Here is a 21,327-nt window from a genome sequence, read left to right as displayed (position 1 = left end):
AAAAATCACTTGACCATAAACATAAGTGTTTATTTGTGGACTGTCAATTCTATTTCATTCATCTATGTGTCTACTCTTACGTCACCACCACGATCTTGATTACAGTCATTTTGCAATCAGTTTAGAAATCAGGAATTGTAAGGCCTCCAAAACTTTTTCAAAAGTATTTTTACTATTCTGGATCCCTTGCATTTCCACATGAATTTTGATGATTTTTGCAAAACAGGTAGTTGGGATTTCAACAGGAATTGCACTCAATCTATGCAACCCCTGAATCTGTAGACCAGTTTGGGGAATACTGCCATTTTATATTTAAAGTCTTACAGTCTATGAACATGGGATGTCTTTCCATTTATTTATGTTGCCTTTAATTTCTTTTTTTTTTTTTTTTTTGAGACAGGGTCTCACTATATCACCCAAGCTGGAGTGCAGTGGCACAAACATGCCTCACTGCAACCTCAACCTCCCAGGCTCAAGCAATCCTTCCACCTCAACACCACCCCCCACTGCCAGTAGCTGAGACCACAGGCGCATGCCACCATGCCCAGATAATCTTTTTACCTTTTCGTAGAGGTGAGGTCTCCCTATGTTACCCAGAAAAAAATACCCAGGTATTTTGGTTATTCTGGATCCCTTGCATTTCCATGTGAATTTTTTTTTTTTTTTTTTTTTTGAGACAGAGTCTCACTCTGTCACCCAGGCTGGAGTGCAATGTTGCCATCTCAGCTCATTGCAACCTCTGCCTCCCGGGTTCAAGCGATTCTCCTGCCTCAGCCTCCCAAGTAGCTGCGATTACAGGCACCCACCACTTATTTTATTTATTCAGTAGTTTTGGAGACAAGGTCTTGCTTTGCCACCCAGGCTGGAGTGCAGTGACAGGGTCATAGCTCACTGCAGCCTCAGACTCCTGGGTTCAAGCGATCCTCTCGCCTCAGCCTCCCAAAGTGATGGGATTACAGGTGTGAGCCACTGGGCCTAGCCAAATACTGTATTTTTGATCGACATTTGGTTGAAAAATATCTATGTATTAGTAAACCTGTGTTGTTCAAGAGCCCACTGTGTTTTGCTGGGGATTTCTACATCTATATTCAGAAGGGATTTTGGTCTGTGGTTTTCTTTTCTTGTGATGTCTTTGTTGAGTTTAGTGTCAGGGTAATCCTGGCCTTGTGGAATGAGTTAGAAAGTTTTTGTTTCCTGGTGGTTTATCTTCACTGCATCACTGCGAGGTTGCTCTGTGTAACTGTCTCACTCAGCAGTGAGTGAAATATCCCTGGAAATGTACAATTTACTGCATCAGCCCTGCTTAGTCTCACATATCCGTTATATGTTGGTGCCTGTGGCAGAGGGTGTGGTGCGTCACACCTTCTCCAGGTAGATAAAAAGTCAACACTCCAAAACACTGGACACCAGCAATAAGGCGGTCATTGGTAAGGCCTTGGGGGAGCTCCCATTACAAATTTGCCTAACCCTCTGGCCTGAAGTGCCTAGACTTTTGTGGTGACATTTCAGGACAAGGGACGTCTGCTCAGGCAACACAGGGATGGGGTAAGGAAGCTACCATCCCACCGGAAGTGGGAGCCATCTGAGAAGTTCCTCAAGACAATACCAGCCAAATATTAGAAGGTATTGGCATTCTGGCCAAGGCAGAATGTTCCAAATTGGCACCATCTTGCCTGGGAGTCCATCATCCTGTCACTAGCCCAATAGGCTGGATAGGCTGCAGATGCTCCTAAGATCCCATTCCACAAACCACATATAAGCCTGAACACATGTCTAGTATAGAGTTCTGGGGAGGCCAGGAGCCATGGTTCATGAATGTAATCATAGCCTTTTGGGAGGCCAAGGCAAGAAAATCGCTTGAATCCAGAAGTTCGAGACCAGCCCGGGCAACATAGTGAGACCAGTCTCTAAAAACATTAAAATTAAAAAATTAGCCAGGTGTGTTGGTGCATAGCTGCCTGCCTGAGGTATGGGGCGCTGGAATGCAGTACTCAGGACACAGTGGCTGTCGCTGATAAACACAAGTGGGGATCCGCTATTGGGGTCCCATAGGGCCCTCCCGGCCTGCCAGAGGTGCCAAGGCTAGGAAGGGCTGCCACTGGGGTCTGAGGAGCTCTAGTCCCCCACAGGAGGGCTGCAGGCTGGTCCCAGAAGCTGCTCCCTCCCTTGCAGGACGTGGTAGCTGCAGGCTCAAAACAGCCAGTGTGCGTTCCCTCAATTCACAGAACTCTCTCAAAAGGCTGCAGTCTCTTGCCAACCTGTGAGGGTGGCTGACTGCCACCCCATTGTAAGAGTATAGGTCAGGGACTGCCCCAGGCCACTCTGCCAGACCCATGTCTTCATCTAACTCACTGTGCCTAAAGCTCACATGACGGTGCTGTGGGGCCTGTCCCGGGCCCAGCTGGGTGGGGTTCATGTACTGGGGTGAGGGATCAAGAAGGGTGTCTGCTGCAGTGGAAAGAAGGTGGGCTGCGGACTTTCAGACGTGGCCCTTAACCTCCCCGAAGTGACCTAGGCTAGTCACTTGGCCGGCGGTCTGACCTTCTCCATCTGTGACTGAGTCACAGTCGCAGGGTTTCCCTAAACCCCGGAGAGCTCCGGTAATGACCTTGCGAGGTCGGGCAGGGTGGGCAGGGTGAAATATCTGGGCGTGTGGCCGCGGGTGGGGCCGCGCGGGGGGCCTGGGGTGGGGGCGGACCCTGCGCTCGGCGCCAGCGAACTGGGCGGGCTCAGTGCTCAGAGCTGAGGCAGCCGCGGCGGCAGCAGGTGGGTTGCAGCAGATCCTACGGGGACGGGGACGGGACGGGGACGGGGACGGGGACTGGGACGGGCTCAGGCCCAAGAGCAGGCGAAGGCGCAGGTGTCCGGGGATGGGGGCGCGGCGGAGCTGGCTCTGGCAGCAGCGGCGTGTCGGACATGGGGAGGTGTGCGGGCCCAGAGCGCCCCTGCATTCCGCCTGGGGCGCAGATACCCCAGCCTGGTCACGAGGGCGGGGACAGGGGTGTATGTAGCCGCCACTGTCTGTCCGGGGCCAGGTGGCTGCCTGGGCCACGCCCGCCCCAACGCAGAGCCGCGGCTCCTGTTCCGGATCCGGCTGGACTCTGGGGAAGCCTCGGTTTCACCTGGCTCTGGGACCCCACCACTGAGCCGTTCCCAGCCTCTCTCCCTGCTGCCCCTGGAGCTCCTCCCTCCCCACCCCTCAGGGCCACCGAGCAGGTGAGCAGGTGGGGCCTCATCAGGCCTCCTTTGCTGCCTGGGATGCAGACAGGGCCTCCAGGCTTCCTATGACCTCCTGCCCACAGGCTCTGACACCTGCCGCATTCCAGTTCTCCAGCAGGCCCCTGGTGAGGGTGTCCAGGTCCCCAGGTCAGGGACGGAGAGAGGACTGCAGGTGGTCAGACCAGGAGGGATGGAAGGCCGGCCAGGCCTCGGCTGGGCATCCTGTTATTCCCCTCTGGCCCTAGCAGGTTCCAGTAGCTGGCTCGGTGCTCTTCTCGGCCACCTGCCATGGCCCGGGGGCTGCCCAGCATTGCTAGCCTGGCACGCTTATGCCAGAAGCTGAACCGCCTGAAGCCGCTGGAGGACTCCACCATGGAGACGTCACTGCGGCGCTGCCTGTCCACACTGGACCTGACTCTTCTGGGCGTGGGCGGCATGGTGGGCTCGGGCCTCTACGTGCTCACAGGTGCCGTGGCCAAGGAGGTGGCTGGCCCTGCTGTGCTCTTGTCCTTTGGTGTGGCCGCTGTGGCCTCCCTGCTGGCAGCCCTATGCTATGCAGAATTTGGGGCACGTGTGCCACGCACTGGCTCTGCCTACCTGTTCACCTACGTATCCATGGGTGAGCTGTGGGCCTTCCTCATCGGCTGGAATGTTCTCCTCGAATACATCATCGGTGGCGCCGCCGTGGCCCGTGCCTGGAGTGGCTACCTGGACTCTATGTTCAGCCACAGCATCCGCAACTTCACTGAGACCCACGTGGGTTCCTGGCAGGTGCCCCTCCTGGGCCACTACCCGGACTTCCTGGCTGCTGGCATCATCCTCCTGGCCTCTGCCTTTGTCTCCTGTGGAGCCCGCGTCTCCTCCTGGCTCAATCACACCTTCTCGGCCATCAGCCTGCTTGTCATTCTCTTCATTGTCATCCTGGGCTTCATCCTGGCCCAGCCTCACAACTGGAGCGCTGAGGAAGGCGGCTTTGCACCCTTCGGCTTCTCCGGCATCATGGCCGGCACTGCCTCCTGCTTCTATGCTTTCGTGGGCTTCGACGTCATTGCCGCCTCCAGTGAGGAGGCCCAGAACCCACGGCGGTCCGTGCCTCTGGCCATCGCCATCTCACTTGCCATTGCAGCTGGTGCCTACATCCTTGTCTCCACCGTGCTAACCCTCATGGTGCCCTGGCACAGCCTGGACCCTGACTCAGCGCTTGCAGATGCCTTCTACCAGCGGGGCTACAGGTGGGCTGGCTTCATCGTGGCAGCTGGCTCCATCTGCGGTGAGAGACTCTTCCTGGGCAGGGTGGCAGGGAAAAGAGCAAGGGGGGCCCTGTCCTCAAATTCTTGGGGAATGCACCTTCACCTGGGGCTGTTTTACCAGTTGCATAATGGGGCAAGGAAAGTGCTAATTATTAGAAACTCTTCACTTCAAAAAAAGTTTCTTCAGAAACTTTTTGGAAGGGACCGCCTCACACATGGTCCATAGCATATTAGTTCTGGACATGTCCTTATAGATTATTTCCTAGGCAGAGGGACTCAGCCCTCATCCGATGCTCCAGTGGGCCTGCGACCTAACCCAGATGTCCTGTTCTTGGGCAAAGTGCTGACAATCTATTACTCCTACACACACTCATGCTTAGTCTGAGAGCCCAGATAAGCTCATGCCCATGTTCCCAAGGAGCCACCCATGCACCGACCCCCAGCAGAGGCCCCTGGTGGGCTTCTCCACCATGCTGACCCTCCCCACTCTCTCTGCTACAGCCATGAACACCGTCCTGCTCAGCCTCCTCTTCTCCCTGCCACGCATTGTCTATGCCATGGCCGCTGATGGGCTCTTCTTCCAGGTGTTTGCCCATGTGCACCCCCGGACACAGGTGCCTGTGGCGGGCACCCTGGCGTTCGGGCTCCTCACGGCCTTCCTGGCACTGCTGCTGGACCTGGAGTCGCTGGTTCAGTTCCTGTCCCTTGGCACACTCCTGGCCTACACCTTCGTGGCCACCAGCATCATTGTGCTGCGCTTCCAGAAGTCTTCCCCGCCCAACTCCCCAGGCCCAGCCAGCCCTGGCCCCCTGACCAAGCAGCATAGCTCCTTCTCAGACCACCTACAGCTGGTGGACACTGCGCATGCCTCCGTCCCTGAGCCAGGGGAGCTGAAGCCAGCCCTGAGGCCCTACCTGGGCTTCTTGGATGGGTACAGCCCTGGAGCAGTGGTGACTTGGGCGCTTGGCATTATGTTGGCCTCGGCCATCACCATAGGCTGTGTGCTCGTCTTTGGGGACTCGACCCTGCACCTCCCACACTGGGGTTACATCCTGCTGCTCCTGCTCACCAGTGTCATGTTTCTGCTCAGCCTCCTTGTCCTGGGGGCTCACCAGCAACAGTATCGGAAAGACTTATTTCAGGTACCTCCCCTAGCCAACACCCACTCGTGCTCGGCCCAGGCAGCTGCCTCCCCTTCCCCCACTGCCATCCCAGAATGAACAAGGCTCACAGGGCTAGGGAGGACGGCACACCCATCCCGCACCCCTTTCTGCATGGTGAGTGAGCACGTGTCTCCACAATCTCCCGAGAGGGAGAAAGGCTCTATGGATTCCCGAGAAAGTGAGCCCTGGGTTGGCAGATCTTGCCTGCAGCCCGGCCCAGCCCTGCCGTGCCTCTGCCTCCTCAGATCCCCATGGTTCCCCTGATTCCAGCCCTGAGCATCGTCCTCAACATCTGCCTCATGCTGAAACTGAGCTATCTGACCTGGGTGCGCTTCTCCATCTGGCTGCTGATGGGTGAGTGGGGGCCAGGCTGGGACCGGGGTCAGGAGGAGGGCAAAGAGGACAGGAAGGGCTGGAACCTGTACCTCAGGCTCATGCCCTGCCTCCTGCCCTGTCTAGGACTCGCAGTGTATTTCGGCTACGGCATCCGGCATAGCAAGGAGAACCAGCGGGAGCTGCCAGGGCCGAACTCCACACACTACGTGGTATTCCCCAGGGGCAGCCTGGAGGAGACAGTTCAGGCTGTGCAGCCCCCCAGCCAGGCACCAGCACAGGACCCTGGCCGTATGGAGTAGCTGGTCAGCCCACACTCGCCCCACCCTCCCACACCTGCTTGGGAGGCCAGAGAGGCCAGACAAGCCGAGAGCCCCTTCTGTTGTGAGCAGCCTGGGTTTGCAGGCCTGCGCAGGCTGGGGAGTCCTCAGGACCTTAGGACCTTCATCCAGGGGCTGAGCTTTGGGTCTTTAGGAGTGGGCCTTGGCCGGTGCTGGTGCCATGGACTCTGCCCAGAGCCTTCTTGTTTATGATCAGCTCCAGCTACCTGGGCAGTTGTGGTGGGGTGGATGGGAAGGCCCACAGCCCAAGGGATCCATAATAATAATTGCTTGGCCAGCCATGTGGCCTGCTGGCATATCCACTGTGGCATTCTTTGTGGCACCAAGTCTTTACCTGCCCCAGGGAACCAGGCAATTGTCTCCAATCCACATCAAAGATGCTGGGGCTCTCTAAAGAGTAGGTGCCAGTCCTGGGACCACCCTGAGTCAGGGACACAGGTGGGCCTGGATCCAGGTGCCCAGCGAAGAGGGGAGCCACACACACCAGGCAAGGAGGGTTCCGTGACAGGCATGGGGTCAGGCTCCCCACGTCTGCTAGGTGGCAGATCCAGGGAGCAGAGCTTGGGCCCCAAGGAGGCTGCCTAGAAAGGGCAGCAGGGTTCTGAGCGTGGCATGCGCCTGAGGCCTGCCTGGCACAGGCACCCCCACAGGGACACGTGCATCCCTGCAGGCACTACCCTGGGGTGCATGCCTGTGCGCAGACTGAGGCGACAGCTGTTTCTGAGCTCGGGCCCAGGCTGCGGCTCTCTTGCTGTCTTTGCCCACTCTTCAAGGGCTTTGAGGTGAAAAGAGCGTGGCCCTCATGCTCCTACATGGGTGCACAAGTGCCCAGGCCTGTTCCAGTTACCTTCTAGCCCACCTGGTAGCTGCAGGACCTCAGTCTTCGGGGGTAGGGTCCCCAAGTCCACCCTGCACCGCCCCACTGGTCTCCCCATGGCTGTGCCATGTCTACCATAGATGCCCCCCAACCTTCCAGTCATGCCTGTAAGGACTACACAGGAAGAGGGTGGCTTTGCTGGCTTTACTCCGTGACTTTGTCCAGCCATGACATCAGCTTCCTCTGGGCCCCAAGGAGAATCAGGTGCATGTGCCCCTCCTTGGATACCCAGGCCTCAGGGGCCACGCTCTCCCACCTTCGCCCTTCAGAGCCCACCTCCCCATGGACATGGCTCTGGAGATTGAGAGGCAGCAGGGACCCCAGGCATTTTACTGAGGCTCCAGGTGGCAGATGATTCCAGATGTCAGCCCAGTCTCAGCCCCACCGCTGGCCCTCCACAGCATGCCCTGATCACCAGGTACCCACAGTGGAAAGCAGCCCCTTGCCTCCCTGGGGTGGACGCTTAGAATTCCCTGCCCCGCCCTGGGACCAAGAGGAGAATTCCAGCTGCAAAACCTGGCCAGCCTGAGGGAGATCTCGGTGGTGTTTGGACCCATTCCTTCCAGCCACTCCACTCAGCCTGGGATCAGAGCCAGGGCCTCCCTCGAGCAGCTGCCCAGACAGCTTCCTAGGTGTGACTTGGATTGAAGTGAATTTCAGATGTACAGCCTCCCACAGCCTCCACCCCCAGGGCTCTCAGGAAGCCTGGAGGAAAGATTCCAAGAGGTTGGGCTGGGGTGTCACCGAGGAGGGATATAGAAGGTCCTGAAGAACCCAATGATCACCAACTTAGCCCTGCCGCCCTCTGCTCTCTCTCCCAGCCCTCCATGGCAAAAGGGCTACCACTGGAAAGCAGCCGGTCCTCATAAACTGAGCAGGTGTGGGCCCAAGACATATGCTCCGCCCTTGTCTGGGGGATAGGGGGGTGGATTATCTGCCTACTCCACGCCATTCCCTAGATTAGGACTCTCCTGGGGCATCACAGCACCAGAGAAGCTGAAACAATCCCCCTCCGCCATCACTCCTCTTTCTACCTTGCCTTTTTGGCTCCAGCTGCACAGCCCCATGTAGGACCAATGGGAGGGTAGGGTCTCTACCTGTGATGGGGGTGCAGATTGGGGAGGAGGGCCAGGACCCAGGCAGCAGCCGGGTCTGTGCTGACAGCTGGTAAGCATACCTCTGCTAGGAACACTGGGGACAGAGCACTGGGAGAGAGACCTCCAGGCCCAGACGCAGCAGGAGCCCCTGCCACATGCAGTCGGAGCCCTGCAATACAAGTGCCTGCTGGGCTCTCCCAGTCTCCACAGGTCAGGTTCTGTCACCGTCTCAAAACACAGCTGACTTCTGTGGCTCCCTGAGGCAGCACCCTGCCAAGGTGGGAGTCGGGGGAGGGACTGTCTGCTGGGGTTCAAGGGTGGAATTCTACCCCCAATCCTCCATGCTGGGGCCTCATCCTTGAGATCCCCAGGCAGGGGCAGCCCCCAACTCTCAACCAGCAGGGAACAGCTACAGGCTTCCGGAATGGGTTGGCAAGTGGGTGTCAGAACTTGGACAGGGCCATCTTGGTGTCTGTGTCTGACTCCCAGCAGCAGTGGCCGTGGGTGCAGGTGCTGAGCTCTGTCTAAGGCACTCGGCCAGTCGGGCTTGGGATGCAAGGGCCAGCTCCCTCCACACAGAGTTGGTGGTTGCCTTCGGGGCCTTGGCCTGCAGACGAGGACAGCAAGTCAGGGATCCAGCCGACATCTTCCTAAGTGTGGCAGAACCCAGAGTCCAAGCAGAGCGATCTCAGCTCACCTCCTCATACTTTGTCCTCCAGTAGAAATGGGCTTCTCTATCCACATACAGCAGCAGCAAGTCACAGAAAAAGGTGACCTGGGAGAGGCAGGGCCAACCCATGTTCCAGCCCCCGAGCCTGCTCTCCTGCCACCTCCCCAGCCTGCACCCTGAGACTCCATGTGCAGGCACCAGAGGCTCCAGCATGCATTGGACACACCCTGGTCAGCGGCACTCACCGCAGCCTGCAGGTGCCCACAGTGCTTGCACTCACCACGCCCAGCCAAGCTGCCCCGGTGCCCAGTGTGACGGCCGTGGGGATGAGCCCGAACTTCCCTGCCTGAGAGAGATCTGAGCTGAACCTCTCAGCCCACGACTGTCGGCCTCATGCCTCCTCCAGCCCTGTCTGCCTGCCCCATCCCATCCCCGGCCTGACCCCTACCTGTGCCTACCTGCCCGGTGACGAGGATGTCGAAGCGGATGCCATAGAGCTTGAGCAGGGTGCGGGCCTCCACACCCGGTTGCTCCCACCAGTGAGTGGCTGTCCTGTGGGCAGGAAAGAAGGCTCTGGTGACCTGCTTTGCCCACCCCCAGGTGGGGCTGGCCCTGCCAGGCCTCTGTCCCACTTGTCAATTGACTCTATAAACCCCCAGCCCAAGCCTGAGTCCTGGGTCTCAGCCCTGTGTAATTGGTGAGAAAACAGAAAAAGCAAACAAAGATCTGTCCGTCAGAAGTTCCCTGCCTGCTGAGAGGACGGGGGACAGAGGAGTCCCTAAACAGACCCAGCAGTGAGGGATGTGAAGGGGCAGGCTCAGGGCTGAGGGATTCCAGAGATGGGAACTCACTCTTCCCTGGGAACTGGGGTAGGCTTCCTGGAGGGGACATGAGGCTGCGCCTGGAGGAACATGCACACAGGTGGTTTGCCGGCACAGAGGTCGGGGGAACAGGATGTGGGTGGGAGCCAGCCCCACATGGTTTCAAAGGGCTGGGGAGGTTGAGGAAGCCAGATCAGATGGGGTGCAGTGAGCTATGTTGAGGGGCATCATCCCCAGGCCTGGTGGCTGTGTATGCCTGCCTGCATGACGAGGTGACACTCGGTGGCAGAAGGATCCAATAGATCTGCTTAGAAGACTCAAAGACATGATAATAAATGCAATTTATGAACCTTGAGGCCGGGCGCGGTGGCTCACACCTGTAATCCCAGCACTTTGGGAGGCTGAGGCAGGTGGATCACCTGAGGTCAGGAGTTCGAGACCAGCCTGACCAACATGGTGAAACCCCATCTCTAGTAAAAACACAAAAATTAGCTGGGTGTGGTGGTGTGCACCTTTAATCACAGCTACTTGGGAGGCTGAGGCAGGAGAATTGTTTGAACCCGAGAGGCAAAGATTGCAGTGAGCTGAGATCGGGCCCCTGCACTCCAGTCTGGGCAACAAGAGCAAAACTTCATCTAAAAAAAAAAAAAAAAACAACACAGGCGTGGTGGCTCATGCCTGTAATCCCAGCACTTTGGGAGGCCGAAGTGGGCGGATCACCTGAGGTCAGAAGTTCGAGACCATCCTGGCCAACATGGCAAAACACCATCTCTACTAAAAAGACAAAAATTAGCTGGGCGTGGTGGTGCGCGCCTGTCATCCCAGCTACTCCGGAGGCAGAGGCTGGAAAATCACCTGAACCCAGGAGGCAGAGGTTGCAGTGAGCCAAGACGGTGCCATTGCACTCCAGCCTGGACCACAAGAGAGTGAAAACTCCATTTCAAAAAAAAAAAGGTCGGGTGTGGTGGCTCACACCTGTAATCCCAGCACTTTGGGAGGCTGAGGCAGGTGGATCACGAGGTCAAGAGATCGAGACCATCCTGGCCAACATGGTGAAACCCCCGTCTCTACTAAAAATACAAAAATTAGCCGGGCATGGTGGCGTGCACCTGTAGTCCCAGCTACTCAGGAGGCTGAGGCAGAAGAATGGCGGGAACCCGGGAAGCGGAGCTTGCAGTGAGCTGAGATCCTGCCGCTGCACTCCAGCCTGGACGACACAGTGAGACTCTGTCTCAAAAAAAAAAAAAAAATGTTTAGGTAAAAGCTGAAGGGAGGCCAGGCACGGTGGCTTACATCTGTAATCCTAGCCCTTTGGGAGGCTGAGGTGGGTGGATCACCTGAGGTCAGGGGTTTGAGACCAGCCTGGCCAACATCGTGAAAACCTATCTCTACCAAAATATAAAAATTAGCTGGCAGTGGTGGCGGGCACCTGTAATTCCAGCTACTCAGGAGGCTGAGGAAGGAGAATTAGTTGAACCCAGGAAGCGGAGGTTACAGTGAGCCGAGATCGGGCCACTGCACTCCAGCCTGGGTGACAGAATGAGATTCTGTCTTAAAAAAAAAAAAAAATGCTGAAGGGGAGAAGGGGAAAAGAAAGTAAAAATGAAACACCCCATTGCTGTGGAGGGGAGATACTAGAAGCAGGGTGGGGTGGAGGAAGGGCTGGCAGTGAGGAGCCTGAGCTGGTCAGGGGCCTGGGACAAATGGGGTGGAGGGCTCAGGACTTGGGGGAGCAGGACGGAGCCTGTGCTGGAGGATGTGGGGTTGAGAACAGCTCTCTCCTGCTCCTGGGATGCCGTTGCACACGTAGTGGAATATCTAGAGGGCTGGGTCTGGGTGTGGTCTGTCCTGGCCGCTACAGGGAGAGGGAGATGGGTACAGCAGCTGGGCACTGGGAGCAGTGGGGCCTCACCTGAAGTTGTAGCTCTTCTCCTGCAGCTGGAAGGAGTAGTGAGGCCGGCAGCCAGAGTCCCCGGTGTCCAGGTCACAATCCCAGTGAACTCTGATGCCCACAGAGCCACCCTGCACATAGCACATGGCTGTTCCACCGCTGGGTGGGCCTGGGACCCTCTCCCAGAGCCCTCTAGGAGCCCTGCCCCCAAATCGGGACCCACCAGCAATGCCAGGTCCTCGAAGGTCCCTCCAGCCTTGGCTACCAGGTCCCCAATGCGGAACACGGGACAGTAGGGGCTGAACTGCGGTTCATAGCGGCAGTGCTTAAAATAGGTGGGGTCCCAGGTCTCCAAGGCATTGCACCTGGGAGGAGTGGGAGAGGTCAGACAAGGTACGGGACAAGGAGGGTCTTGGGGAAGATGAGACCCACTCTGCTTACTTAGAGAAGTTGAACTTGCTGAAGGTGACCGTGTTTTTGATGAACAGTGTGAAGTTCTGGGCCTGGACCAGCAGGGGCCTCCTGCAGGTGGAAGGGAGGTGACAGCCTCTGCCAGGCCTGGGGCCCTGCGCCAGTGGGGGTGGGGGATTGTGGGGACACTTACGAGGGCACGACGCCACTCTCCACTGGGCACCAACTCCAGATCTCACAGGTCCTGTGGGTCCCATTGAACACCACACACTGGCCTGTTTTTATGCCTAGAAAAAAAAAGATGAACTCCAGACCTTCAACAAAAGATGAACTCCAGACCTTCAAATCTCCGCAGGCCTGGGGAGGGCTTCAGCCAGGGGGTTGTTGGCAGAAAGAGAGATGCAGGGACAGAGGTGAGCAGGGCCTGCACTCAGGAGCCACCCAGGATCCCAGCCCGGCCCCCACCCTGCTGGGGGCACTGGAAGACAGAGCCCACAGTTACCGTGGCTGTGCGTGCCTCTCTCCCCTTCAGGGCAGTCCTCGTCGGCCCAGCAGTTAGCCAGTGGGACAGACGGGTGCTGAGGTGGGAGAGAGAACAGTCACCAATGGCACAGGGGATGTCTCCCCTCCACAGCCCAGTCTCAAAGGCAGGGAGGTTCAAGGTGGGAAGGACAGCCCCCTTCCCACCTTAAACCTCCTCACCACCCCGCCACCAGAGTACCCTGAGTGTGGGGCCACACAGGAAAGCTGGAGGGTGCAAATAAAAGGAGGTGGTCAGAGGAGGGAGCGGAGCAATGCCCTGGCCACATGAAGGTATGGTGCTGTATTTCAAAGACAAAGGGAGACCCCTTTCCTCCTTTTTCAAAAAATTTATTTTTAGTGATGCGGTCTCACTCTGTTGTCCAGGCTCTAGTGCAGTGGTATGATCATGGCTCACTACAGCCTCGCCCTCCCGGGCTTAAGCAATCCTCTCACCTCAGTATTCCCAGTAGCTGGGACTACAGACACACACCACTGAGCCTGGCTGATTTTTTAATATTTTTTTTGTAGAGATGGAGTCTTGCTATGTTGACTAGGCTGGTTTTAAACCCCTGGCCTCAAGCAATCCTTCTGTCTCAGCCTCCCAGAGTGCTGGGATTACAGGGTGAGACAACGCACCCTGCCCCTTCCCTCCTGACAGTTCTGTCCCTGGTGGATGCGGAAGTGATTCTTCCAGGTCTAGCTCCTCTGGTCCAATTTGGATGACAGATTAGGGAAGGTGAAGATACCTTGGGAGGGTGAGTTTTTGATGCCTGGCATGGGGACATGGCTGACAAAGATCAGGGCCCTAGAATCAGGGGTTTGGGTATTGAAGCAGGACCCCACACCCTTGCTGAGGGGCCGCAGGCTACTCTTTCCTGCTCGCTCTTATGTAACTTGGGGACATTGATGCCTGCACAGAGGCACAGAACTATGGGGCTCTGGCAGAAGGGGAGGACAGGGCCCTAGAGTCACAGGGGCTTGGGTATTGAAGCAGGACCCCACGTCCTTGCTGTGGGGCCACAGGCTACTCCTTTGTGCTCGCTCTTCTGTAACCTGGGGACATTAATGCCTGCACAGAGGCATGGGACTATGGGGCTCTGGCAGAAGGGGAGGACAGGCGAGCTTTCTGGGGTCCCAGACCCCAGAGACGAAGGCACCCTTGAGCATCGGGCACTCTCCCAGGCACGGTCCTGCCCCAGCTGAGGATGGACACTGCTGCCCAGGGCACTCAGCTCAGGGGCAGCAGGAAGAACACCAGCACCAGGGGTGCAAGGAAGGCTCAGGGCCTCTGAGAAGCCAGAATGAGGCGGTGGGACTTTCTGAAAGACAGGGCCGTCATGATTGGGTGGAGGTGGGAGCAGAGCCACATGCTCTGCTTCTTTGTCCCTACCTATGTCCTGTGTCTGCCTCTCCTCTTCACCCCAGCTGGGCTACCGTCTCCTCCAACTAGACCCCACAGTGACCACCAGTGGGGCCCCCACATCTCCCCCTACCCTCATCCACCTATGCCCAGCAGCCCAAGTGGTGCATCCCAATGTGCAGGAGTTTGAGCACCCTGCCTCTGAGCTCATGTGTGGCTCTCTTCTGTTCCTCTAATCAAGTTTAGCTCTTGCCAGGCACGGTGGCTCACGCCTGTAATCCTAGCACTTTGGGAGTCCAAAGCAGGCGGATTGCCTGAGCCCAGGAGTTCGAGACCAGCCTGGGCAACAAAGCAAAACCTCATTGCTACAGGAAAAAAAAAAAGAAAAGAAAACAAACAAAAACAGTTTAGCTCCTTAGTGGTGCTTACAAGGACCCCTGAAATCCTGAACTACCTTCTTGCCACCCCAGTCCAAATCTTCACTTCAGCTCCACTCAGTGGCAGGTAGCCCTAAAGGCACCTCACCTCATACAGCTCAGGGCCTTTACCCACCAAGTCCCCTTTGTGTGGACATCCTGTTTCAATCAAATCCACCTGCTCACCAGCTTCTCCTCACCTTTTTTTAAGATTCTGCTCGGCCTGGCAAACCTGTAATCCCAACACTTTGGGAAGCCGAGGTGGGCGGATTACCTGAGGTCAGGAGTTCGAGACCAGCCTGGCCAACATGGCGAAACCCTGTCTCTATTAAAAATACAAAAATGGGGTGGGGGGAGAGGGGAGGGATAGCATTAGGAGATATACCTAATGCTAAATGACGAGGGAATGGGTGCAGCACACCATCATGGCACATGTATACATATGTAACTAACCTGCATATTGTGCACATGTACCCTAAAACTTAAAGTATAATAATAATAAAATAAAAATAAATGTGAAAGAAAATAAATAAATAAATAAAAATACAAAAATTAGCCAAGTGTGGTGGTGTGTGCCTGTAATCCCACCTACTTGGGAGGATGAGGCAGGAGAATTGTTTGAACCAAGGAGGCGGAGGTTGCAGTGAGCCGAGATCACGCCACTGCACTCCAGCCTGGGTGACAGAGCGAGACTCTGTCTGAAAAAAAAAAAAAAAAAAAAGATTCTGCTCAAGTGCAGCCCAAGTTCCCCCACCTACAGCCTCTGTCCCATCATAGGACCTGCCACCTTGGCTGGGCTGTCCATGCAGGTGGTCCTTGAAGTATGGGAGATGGAGTTTTGTGAATTTAGCATAGCTAGCCCCCTAGCCCAATGGGGAGGCTCAGCGGTGTCTGCTGAGGGAGGTGACACTATAAGGAGCATGGTGCATGTCAGGGAGGGATCAGGCGCCAGGATACCGAGAGGAGCTGGCAGAACTCTGGTCTTCTGGGAAAGCCAGGTTGTCAGATCCGATAATTACGACCCAGCCCTGACGTTTCATGGGAAGAGCCAGAAGTGTGGTTGCAGACTAAGAGGAATTGCACAGATTCCGAAAAACACAGACCCACGGATCCAGCCAAATTTCAGAACAGTCTACAAACTGAACATTAAATAGACACCTGAGCATTAAGAAAGAGAAGGACATTGTGTGGGTTCACTAAGAGTAAGCACATCCTGCTGGGCACAGTGGCTCATGTTGGGAATAGGCCCCCAAAATCTGGCCATAAACTGGCCCCAAAACTGGCCATAAACAAAATCTCTGCAGCACCGTGACATGTTTGTGATGGCCACGACACCCACGCTGGAAGGTTGTGGGTTTACTGGAATGAGGGCAAGGAACACCTGGCCCACCCAGGACAGAAAACCACTTCAAGGCATTCTTAAACCACAAACAATAGCATGAGCGATCTGTGCCTTAAAGACATGCTCCTGCTGCAGATAACCAGCCAGAGCACATCCCTTTGTTTCCCGTAAGGAATACTTATAGTTAATCTATAATATATACAAACAATGCTTATCACTGGCTTGCTGTCAATAAATATGTGGGTAAATCTATTCGAGGCGCTCAGCTCTGAAGGCTGTGATACCCCTGGTTTCCCACTCCACACCTCTATATTTCTGTGTGTGTGTCTTTAATTCCTTTAGCACCACTGGGTTCGGGTCTCCTCAACCAAGCTGGTCTCAGTAGGCTCACGCCTGTAATCCCAGCACTTTGAGAGGCCGAGGCTGGTGGATCACCTGAGGCCAGGAGTTCGAGACCAGCCTGGCCAACATGGTGAAACCCCGTCCCTACTTAAAATACAAAAATTAGCTGGGCGTGGTGGCGGGCACCTGTAATCCCAGATACTCAGGGGCTGAGCAGGAGAACTGCTTGAACCCAGGAGGCAGAGGTTGCAGTGAGCCGAGATCACGCCATTGAACTCCAGCCTGGGAGACAAGAGCAAGACTCCATCTCAAAAAAAAAAAAAAAAAAAAAAGAGTAAGCAATCCTTTGTGCATATTTCCAACTACGGACATGGGATGTCTCCAGCAACTGTGCTAGGACCAGCCACCAGGGCTCAGGGGACAGGTGTCTGCACAATGACCCTTCAGCCCAGGAGGCAGCTAAATGTTGGACTTGCTTAAAGATGTCACTGTGGAGGTAAACTTTCAGGACTATGTCCTGAATCCCAATAGTTCAAACAAAATTCACAGCTGGAGAGAATGAGCGTGCTCTGTGACAGATGCAGGATCCCAGGGACATCCCCAGGCAAGGGGAAAAGGTGAAATGTCAGGGGGAGAATCAGCATTTCTGGATCAGAAATGAAGAAGAACAAGGTGGGGGACTCTGGCTTGACCACGGTTGATGTAAAAAACTATCCAGAAATCAGGCCGGGTGTGGTGGCTCACGCCTGTAATCCCAGCACTTTTGGAGGCTGAGGCAGGTGGATCATGAGGTCTGGAGATGGAGACCATCCTGGCTAACACGGTGAAACTCCGTCTCCACTAAAAATGCAAAAAAAAAAATTAGCTGGGCATGGTGGCGGGCACCTGTAGTACCAGCTACTCCGGAGGCTGAGGCAGGAGAATGGCATGAACCTGGGAGGCAGAGCTTGCAGTGAGCCGATATCGTGCCACTGCACTCCAGCGTGGGTGACAGAGCGAAACTCCATCTCAAAAATAAAACACAGAAACTATCCAGAAATCATAAGCAATCCTGAATTCACCATGACCAAGAGTGTGCTGTGTTGGTCCACAAAGATGAAAGCTGCCTCAGGACATATTAATAGAGGCTGGGCACAGAGAAGGGGAAGTGATATTCCAGCTTGGCTCTTGCTATTAGAGCCTCCCTGAGCATGTGCCCAGCTCTGGGTGTCACACTACCAACCTGGAGAATACCCAGAGGCAGGACCAGGATGGGGAGGGCCTGGACACCTCACGGGAACTGCTACTGCCCAGAGCTCAGGGTCCTGTCACCCACAGGCCTGGAGGCCTTAAGAAAGTGACTCAACCTCACTGAGCCTCAGTCTTCTCCTCTGAAATGTGGATCACAGGACTTCCTACCAGGCAGGGGATATGTGAAGACTGAACATAATGATTAATGAAAAGATGTAGCCCAGTGCCTGGGGGACACTGAGCACACGCTGAGCCTTCAGCCACCTGGGAAGGGGAAAGGGAAACATGGGTGGCCACCTGGAGCTGGCAGAGGAACGAGGGGCCCGCTGGGAGTATCCTGGGCAAACTCACCTCTGGGCATCTGCCCTGAACTTGGGCTGGCGTCACAAGGAAGTTGGTCACCAAGAAGAACACGTTCTCTCCCTAGGAGGCAAGTCTCAAGGTTGGCCTGGCTGGGCTCGCGTTGACTGGAAAGGCCAGAAGCCGGCAGCCTGGTTTATGAGGGAAGGGATGTTGGCCCCATCAAGTCATTAACCCTGTCCCCCCATAAGGCAGATTGAAGCAGAGATGGGAGGCTGGCAGCGGTTCTGGCCATTTTTGAGACCAGGAAGCCTTGTGCCTGTGTCCATCTCTTGAGACAAATTTCTTTCTTGTCTCAACCAAAATGTGTGTGTGTGTGTGTGTGTGCGTGTGTGTGTGTGCATGTGTGTGTGTGTATTTAGAGACAAGATTACACTTTGTCGCCCAGGCTGGAGTGTAGTGTTGTGATCAGTGCTCACTGCAACCTCTAACTTCTGGGCTCAAGAGGTCCTCCTGCCTCAGCCTCCCAAGTAGCTGGGACTACAGGCTCCAGCTACTGTGCCTGGCTTCAACCAGAATATTCCAACAGCCTGCTGCTTCTAGTACTGAAGATCCAGGGGAGAGCTGGGCCCGGCACCTGCCCAGGATGGAGAAGAGGTGAGTCTCTCATCCCACACAGAGCAGCACTGGCATGGCAGGGGACAAGGGAGAAGAGGGAAAGCTGTGTCTGTGGTCAACGGGTGGCCAAGGACATTGGAAAGAAAAGCTGACCCTCCAGTGCTGCTCGTGAGAGCACTGTGAATTTGGGGAATGCATTCCCAGGAAGGGAAGGTGAGGGCTGACCAGAGGGTGCTGGGAGTGGCAGCCATTAGGATTGGGAGGAAAGTGTGGACACCGTCATGGGCAGAGTTGGGGGAATTCCTGAGGGTAGGAGCAGGGGCTGCAGGCTCTCATGATGCCTGGTGTGAAAGTTCAGCTTGGCTGCTGCGTGGTGTGCACTGAGCAGTAGGGAGGAGGTGAGAGGGGCATCTAAGGGCCCTCTAGGAGGCCATAGTCTCATGCATGGCATGACATGGGTAGTGGTGAAAAATCTTGGAAGGGACAGGAAGGGGTCGAGGCTGAGTCACGGGTCTGGCTGAGGCACTAGTGGATGTCACAGCCATCGTGACTAGTGGACGTCACAGAGGCCATGCCAGGAGAGGGAAATAATTGATCTTTGGACATGTGAGTGTGCACCTGGAAGACAGCTGTACTCTGGGCAGGTGATCACTGGGAATACACCCTGGGCATCAGAAGAGCAGAAATGGCAGCTGAGGCTGGGGATGAGCTGGGTGGAGGGAGGATGAAAACACAGTCGAGAAGAGGGGAGGAGCAGCACTTGACCGTAGTGCCCCAGGTCAGGGAGCAGGGCTACAGGAAGTTCCATGCCCCAGCACCTCACACCACTCTCAAGCTGAAGCCATTAGTCCCAGAAACTCCCTTCTTTTCTGTTGGCAGTCTTTGGAAATGCAGTTTCTCTGGCCTGGCTTCTTTTTTTTTTTTTTTGAGACGGAGTCTCGCTTTGCCGCCCAGGCTGGAGTGCAGTGGTGCGATCTCGGCTCACTGCAAGCTCCGCCTCCCGGGTTCAAGCCATTCTCCTGCCTCAGCCTCCCAAGTAGCCGGGACTACAGGCGCCCACCACCATGCCCGGCTAATTTCTTGTATTTCTAATAGAGACGAGGTTTCACCGTGTTAGCCAGAATACTCTCAATCTCCTGACCTGGTGATCCACCTGCCTTGGCCTCCCAAAGTGCTGGGATTACAGGCGTGACCCACCACGCCCAACCCTGGCCTGGCTTCTTGACTAGCCCCTTTTTCCACCCGAAACCTCCTACACATCCCTGAAAGTCCTGTCCAGGTGCCACTCCTCTCTGAAGCCCTTCCTGAGAACCTGCAGCCGTCTCTGGCATCACATGCTTCTCTCTCACACACACTGGCTGCATGGTGGGTGTTCAAGCTGTCAGCGGGGAAAGGACTTGCGCTCCCGTCAGCAACAGCAGGGCCCCCACCTGAGGCGGCTTCACGAAGTCGGCCACATCCCACAGCCGGTTTCCAAGCTCCTTGATCTGAGTCACGGAAACCCCTTTGAGTTTAGTGATGATGGAAATCTGGGGTTCCAGGTCCCGCTCCTGGTAGCCTTTTTTGGCGAGGAGAGCCCACCTGGGGAGGAGAAGTTGGGCAGTGTGGTGTGTCCCCAGCGTGTAGTGACAGGGGCGGAGCTGGGCCCTACATGCTCACTTCTCTCCCCACACCCTACAGGCTCCCAGTCCAGCATCCTCTCTGGCCCCACTTCCCACGCCAGACCCCCTGAATGAGACAGAAGCTCCAGCCATGCATCAGAGAGCCAGTGCCCTCAGACAGTCACCTTCACCAGCCAGCACCCACCCCCAACCTGACTAGATCCAGCTTCCCCCTTACAGACTCTCCTGACCCGAGATACAGCTGGTGGTCTCTCTGGGGGCCTAGTGCTCCAGCTCTCACAGATGTTAAGGACTATGTCCTGTGCGCCCTGGGTGGGGCCTGGGTGGGGGCCTGGGAAGGAGGCAGGTGGACACCAGAACAAACACACAGCTTGTTCTTGTTCTCCTGTCTTGTATTGCCTAGCTCTCCCCACCCCCCGTCCCAATCTGCCCCCTTCCCCTCCAGCCCCTAAACAGCCCAACCCTCAACTTCAACCCAGCAGGACCAAGCCCCACCCCCCACCTCTTCCCTTGCCCCTCCAGCCTGGCCAAAAGCTCTTCTCTCTTACCCTACCACATAGACCACGATCCCAAGCTGCAGCAGCCTCTGCAGGGCGCCCACCCGCCAGTTCCTGGTCATCACATACTTCTCCGTCTTATAATCCAGAAGCCCCCAGCCTGTCGTAGCCCCTGGGGAGCCCATGCTGCCAGCTCCTGCTAGCTGCGGGCACATGAGTCAGCATGGCAGCTGCAGCCACAGCTGAACAGGAGGCAAAGCAGGGCCCGAGCCAGGCCAGGCCAGCCGCTGTTAAAGGGACACTTCCACTAAAGCAGGATCCAGCCTCCAACACCCAGCCCTCAACCCCTAACCCCAGCTGCCCTGCACCTCCCACCCTCCCTACATTCCCTTTGCTGGGCCCTGGCACACAGAGAACAGCAGCAGCTCTGTCCCTGCCCTCTAGCCTCACTTCCTGGGGTGGGAGTGGAGGTGGTGGGAGGGTGGGGAAGGACAGCTGTTATCAGTGCTGTAAGAGGACGGCCTGAGAGCAGCAGCAGCAGGGCGGGGAGGGTGTTGAGGAAAGCTTCTGGAAGAAGTGACCTCTAAGCTGACCCTTGCAGATTTCTGAAGTTCGACAAGCAGACACAGATGGGGATGAAGGTTCCTGGTGCAGGGAGCAGCGTATGCAAAGACCAGACCATGCAAGATAACTAAGAGGCACAGAGTGAGAGGGTGACCTGGCTCTGCGAAATTCCCCAGGCCCTCCTGAAAAGCTGTCCCCCGCCACCTTCCCCAGTGCAGTGAGGACAACACAAGTCCTGGAGTCAGGCGTATTTCCCAGTCCACGAAAGGAGGGCGATGCTGGAACCCCCTAGGAAGGCAGAGAGGAGGCCCACAAGGCGCCCAGCCCAGTGCATGGCCCGTGGCGCGTGCAGTTTATCCTCTCAGGCGAGGAGCCTCAGCGCAGGCGAGCCACGGTTTCTACGGCAACCAACAGCCCCGGGTTGCCGGGGCGACCGCCGCG

The 21,327-nt window shown here is 56.2% G+C and overlaps 2 protein-coding genes across 12 annotated transcripts; one reads left to right on the top strand and one right to left on the bottom strand.

Annotated features, from left to right (window-relative positions):
- The first annotated feature begins 2,740 nt into the window (after window positions 1-2,740).
- On the top strand, window positions 2,741-6,602 carry SLC7A4 (solute carrier family 7 member 4). 2 transcript variants are annotated; one of them, XM_054469129.2, is made up of 5 exons: window positions 2,741-2,766; window positions 3,468-4,489; window positions 4,971-5,611; window positions 5,878-5,986; window positions 6,092-6,602. In XM_054469129.2, exons 2-5 carry the CDS (start codon window positions 3,508-3,510, stop codon window positions 6,265-6,267), a joined length of 1,908 nt encoding a protein of 635 aa, XP_054325104.1. In that variant the 5' UTR covers window positions 2,741-2,766; window positions 3,468-3,507; the 3' UTR covers window positions 6,268-6,602. The 2 variants fall into 2 exon arrangements, with proteins under 2 accessions (XP_054325104.1, XP_054325103.1); XM_054469128.2 differs by lacking the exon at window positions 2,741-2,766 and having other exon boundaries at window positions 2,802-4,489.
- Window positions 6,603-7,308: 706 nt separating this feature from the next.
- Window positions 7,309-21,263, bottom strand: P2RX6 (purinergic receptor P2X 6). Of its 10 annotated transcripts, none has more exons than XM_054469120.2 (12): window positions 20,916-21,136; window positions 19,634-19,784; window positions 17,637-17,708; window positions 12,576-12,651; window positions 12,267-12,360; window positions 12,104-12,184; window positions 11,886-12,027; window positions 11,684-11,793; window positions 9,409-9,502; window positions 9,231-9,296; window positions 8,978-9,055; window positions 7,309-8,887 (listed from the first exon to the last, which is right to left on the bottom strand). In XM_054469120.2, exons 1-12 carry the CDS (start codon window positions 21,002-21,004, stop codon window positions 8,690-8,692), a joined length of 1,251 nt encoding a protein of 416 aa, XP_054325095.2. In that variant the 5' UTR covers window positions 21,005-21,136; the 3' UTR covers window positions 7,309-8,689. The 10 variants fall into 10 exon arrangements, with proteins under 10 accessions (XP_054325095.2, XP_054325092.2, XP_054325096.2 ...); XM_054469117.2 differs by lacking the exon at window positions 20,916-21,136 and adding an exon at window positions 20,374-20,614 and having other exon boundaries at window positions 7,314-8,887; XM_054469121.2 differs by lacking the exon at window positions 20,916-21,136 and adding an exon at window positions 20,452-20,614 and having other exon boundaries at window positions 7,314-8,887.
- Window positions 21,264-21,327: the final 64 nt, after the last annotated feature.

This window comes from Pongo pygmaeus, chromosome 23, assembly GCF_028885625.2.
Source record: "Pongo pygmaeus isolate AG05252 chromosome 23, NHGRI_mPonPyg2-v2.0_pri, whole genome shotgun sequence".
Taxonomy (NCBI): Eukaryota; Metazoa; Chordata; class Mammalia; order Primates; family Hominidae; genus Pongo; species Pongo pygmaeus.
Note: the sequence above shows the minus strand (reverse complement) of the source record. Positions and strands in the feature narration are given on the sequence as shown.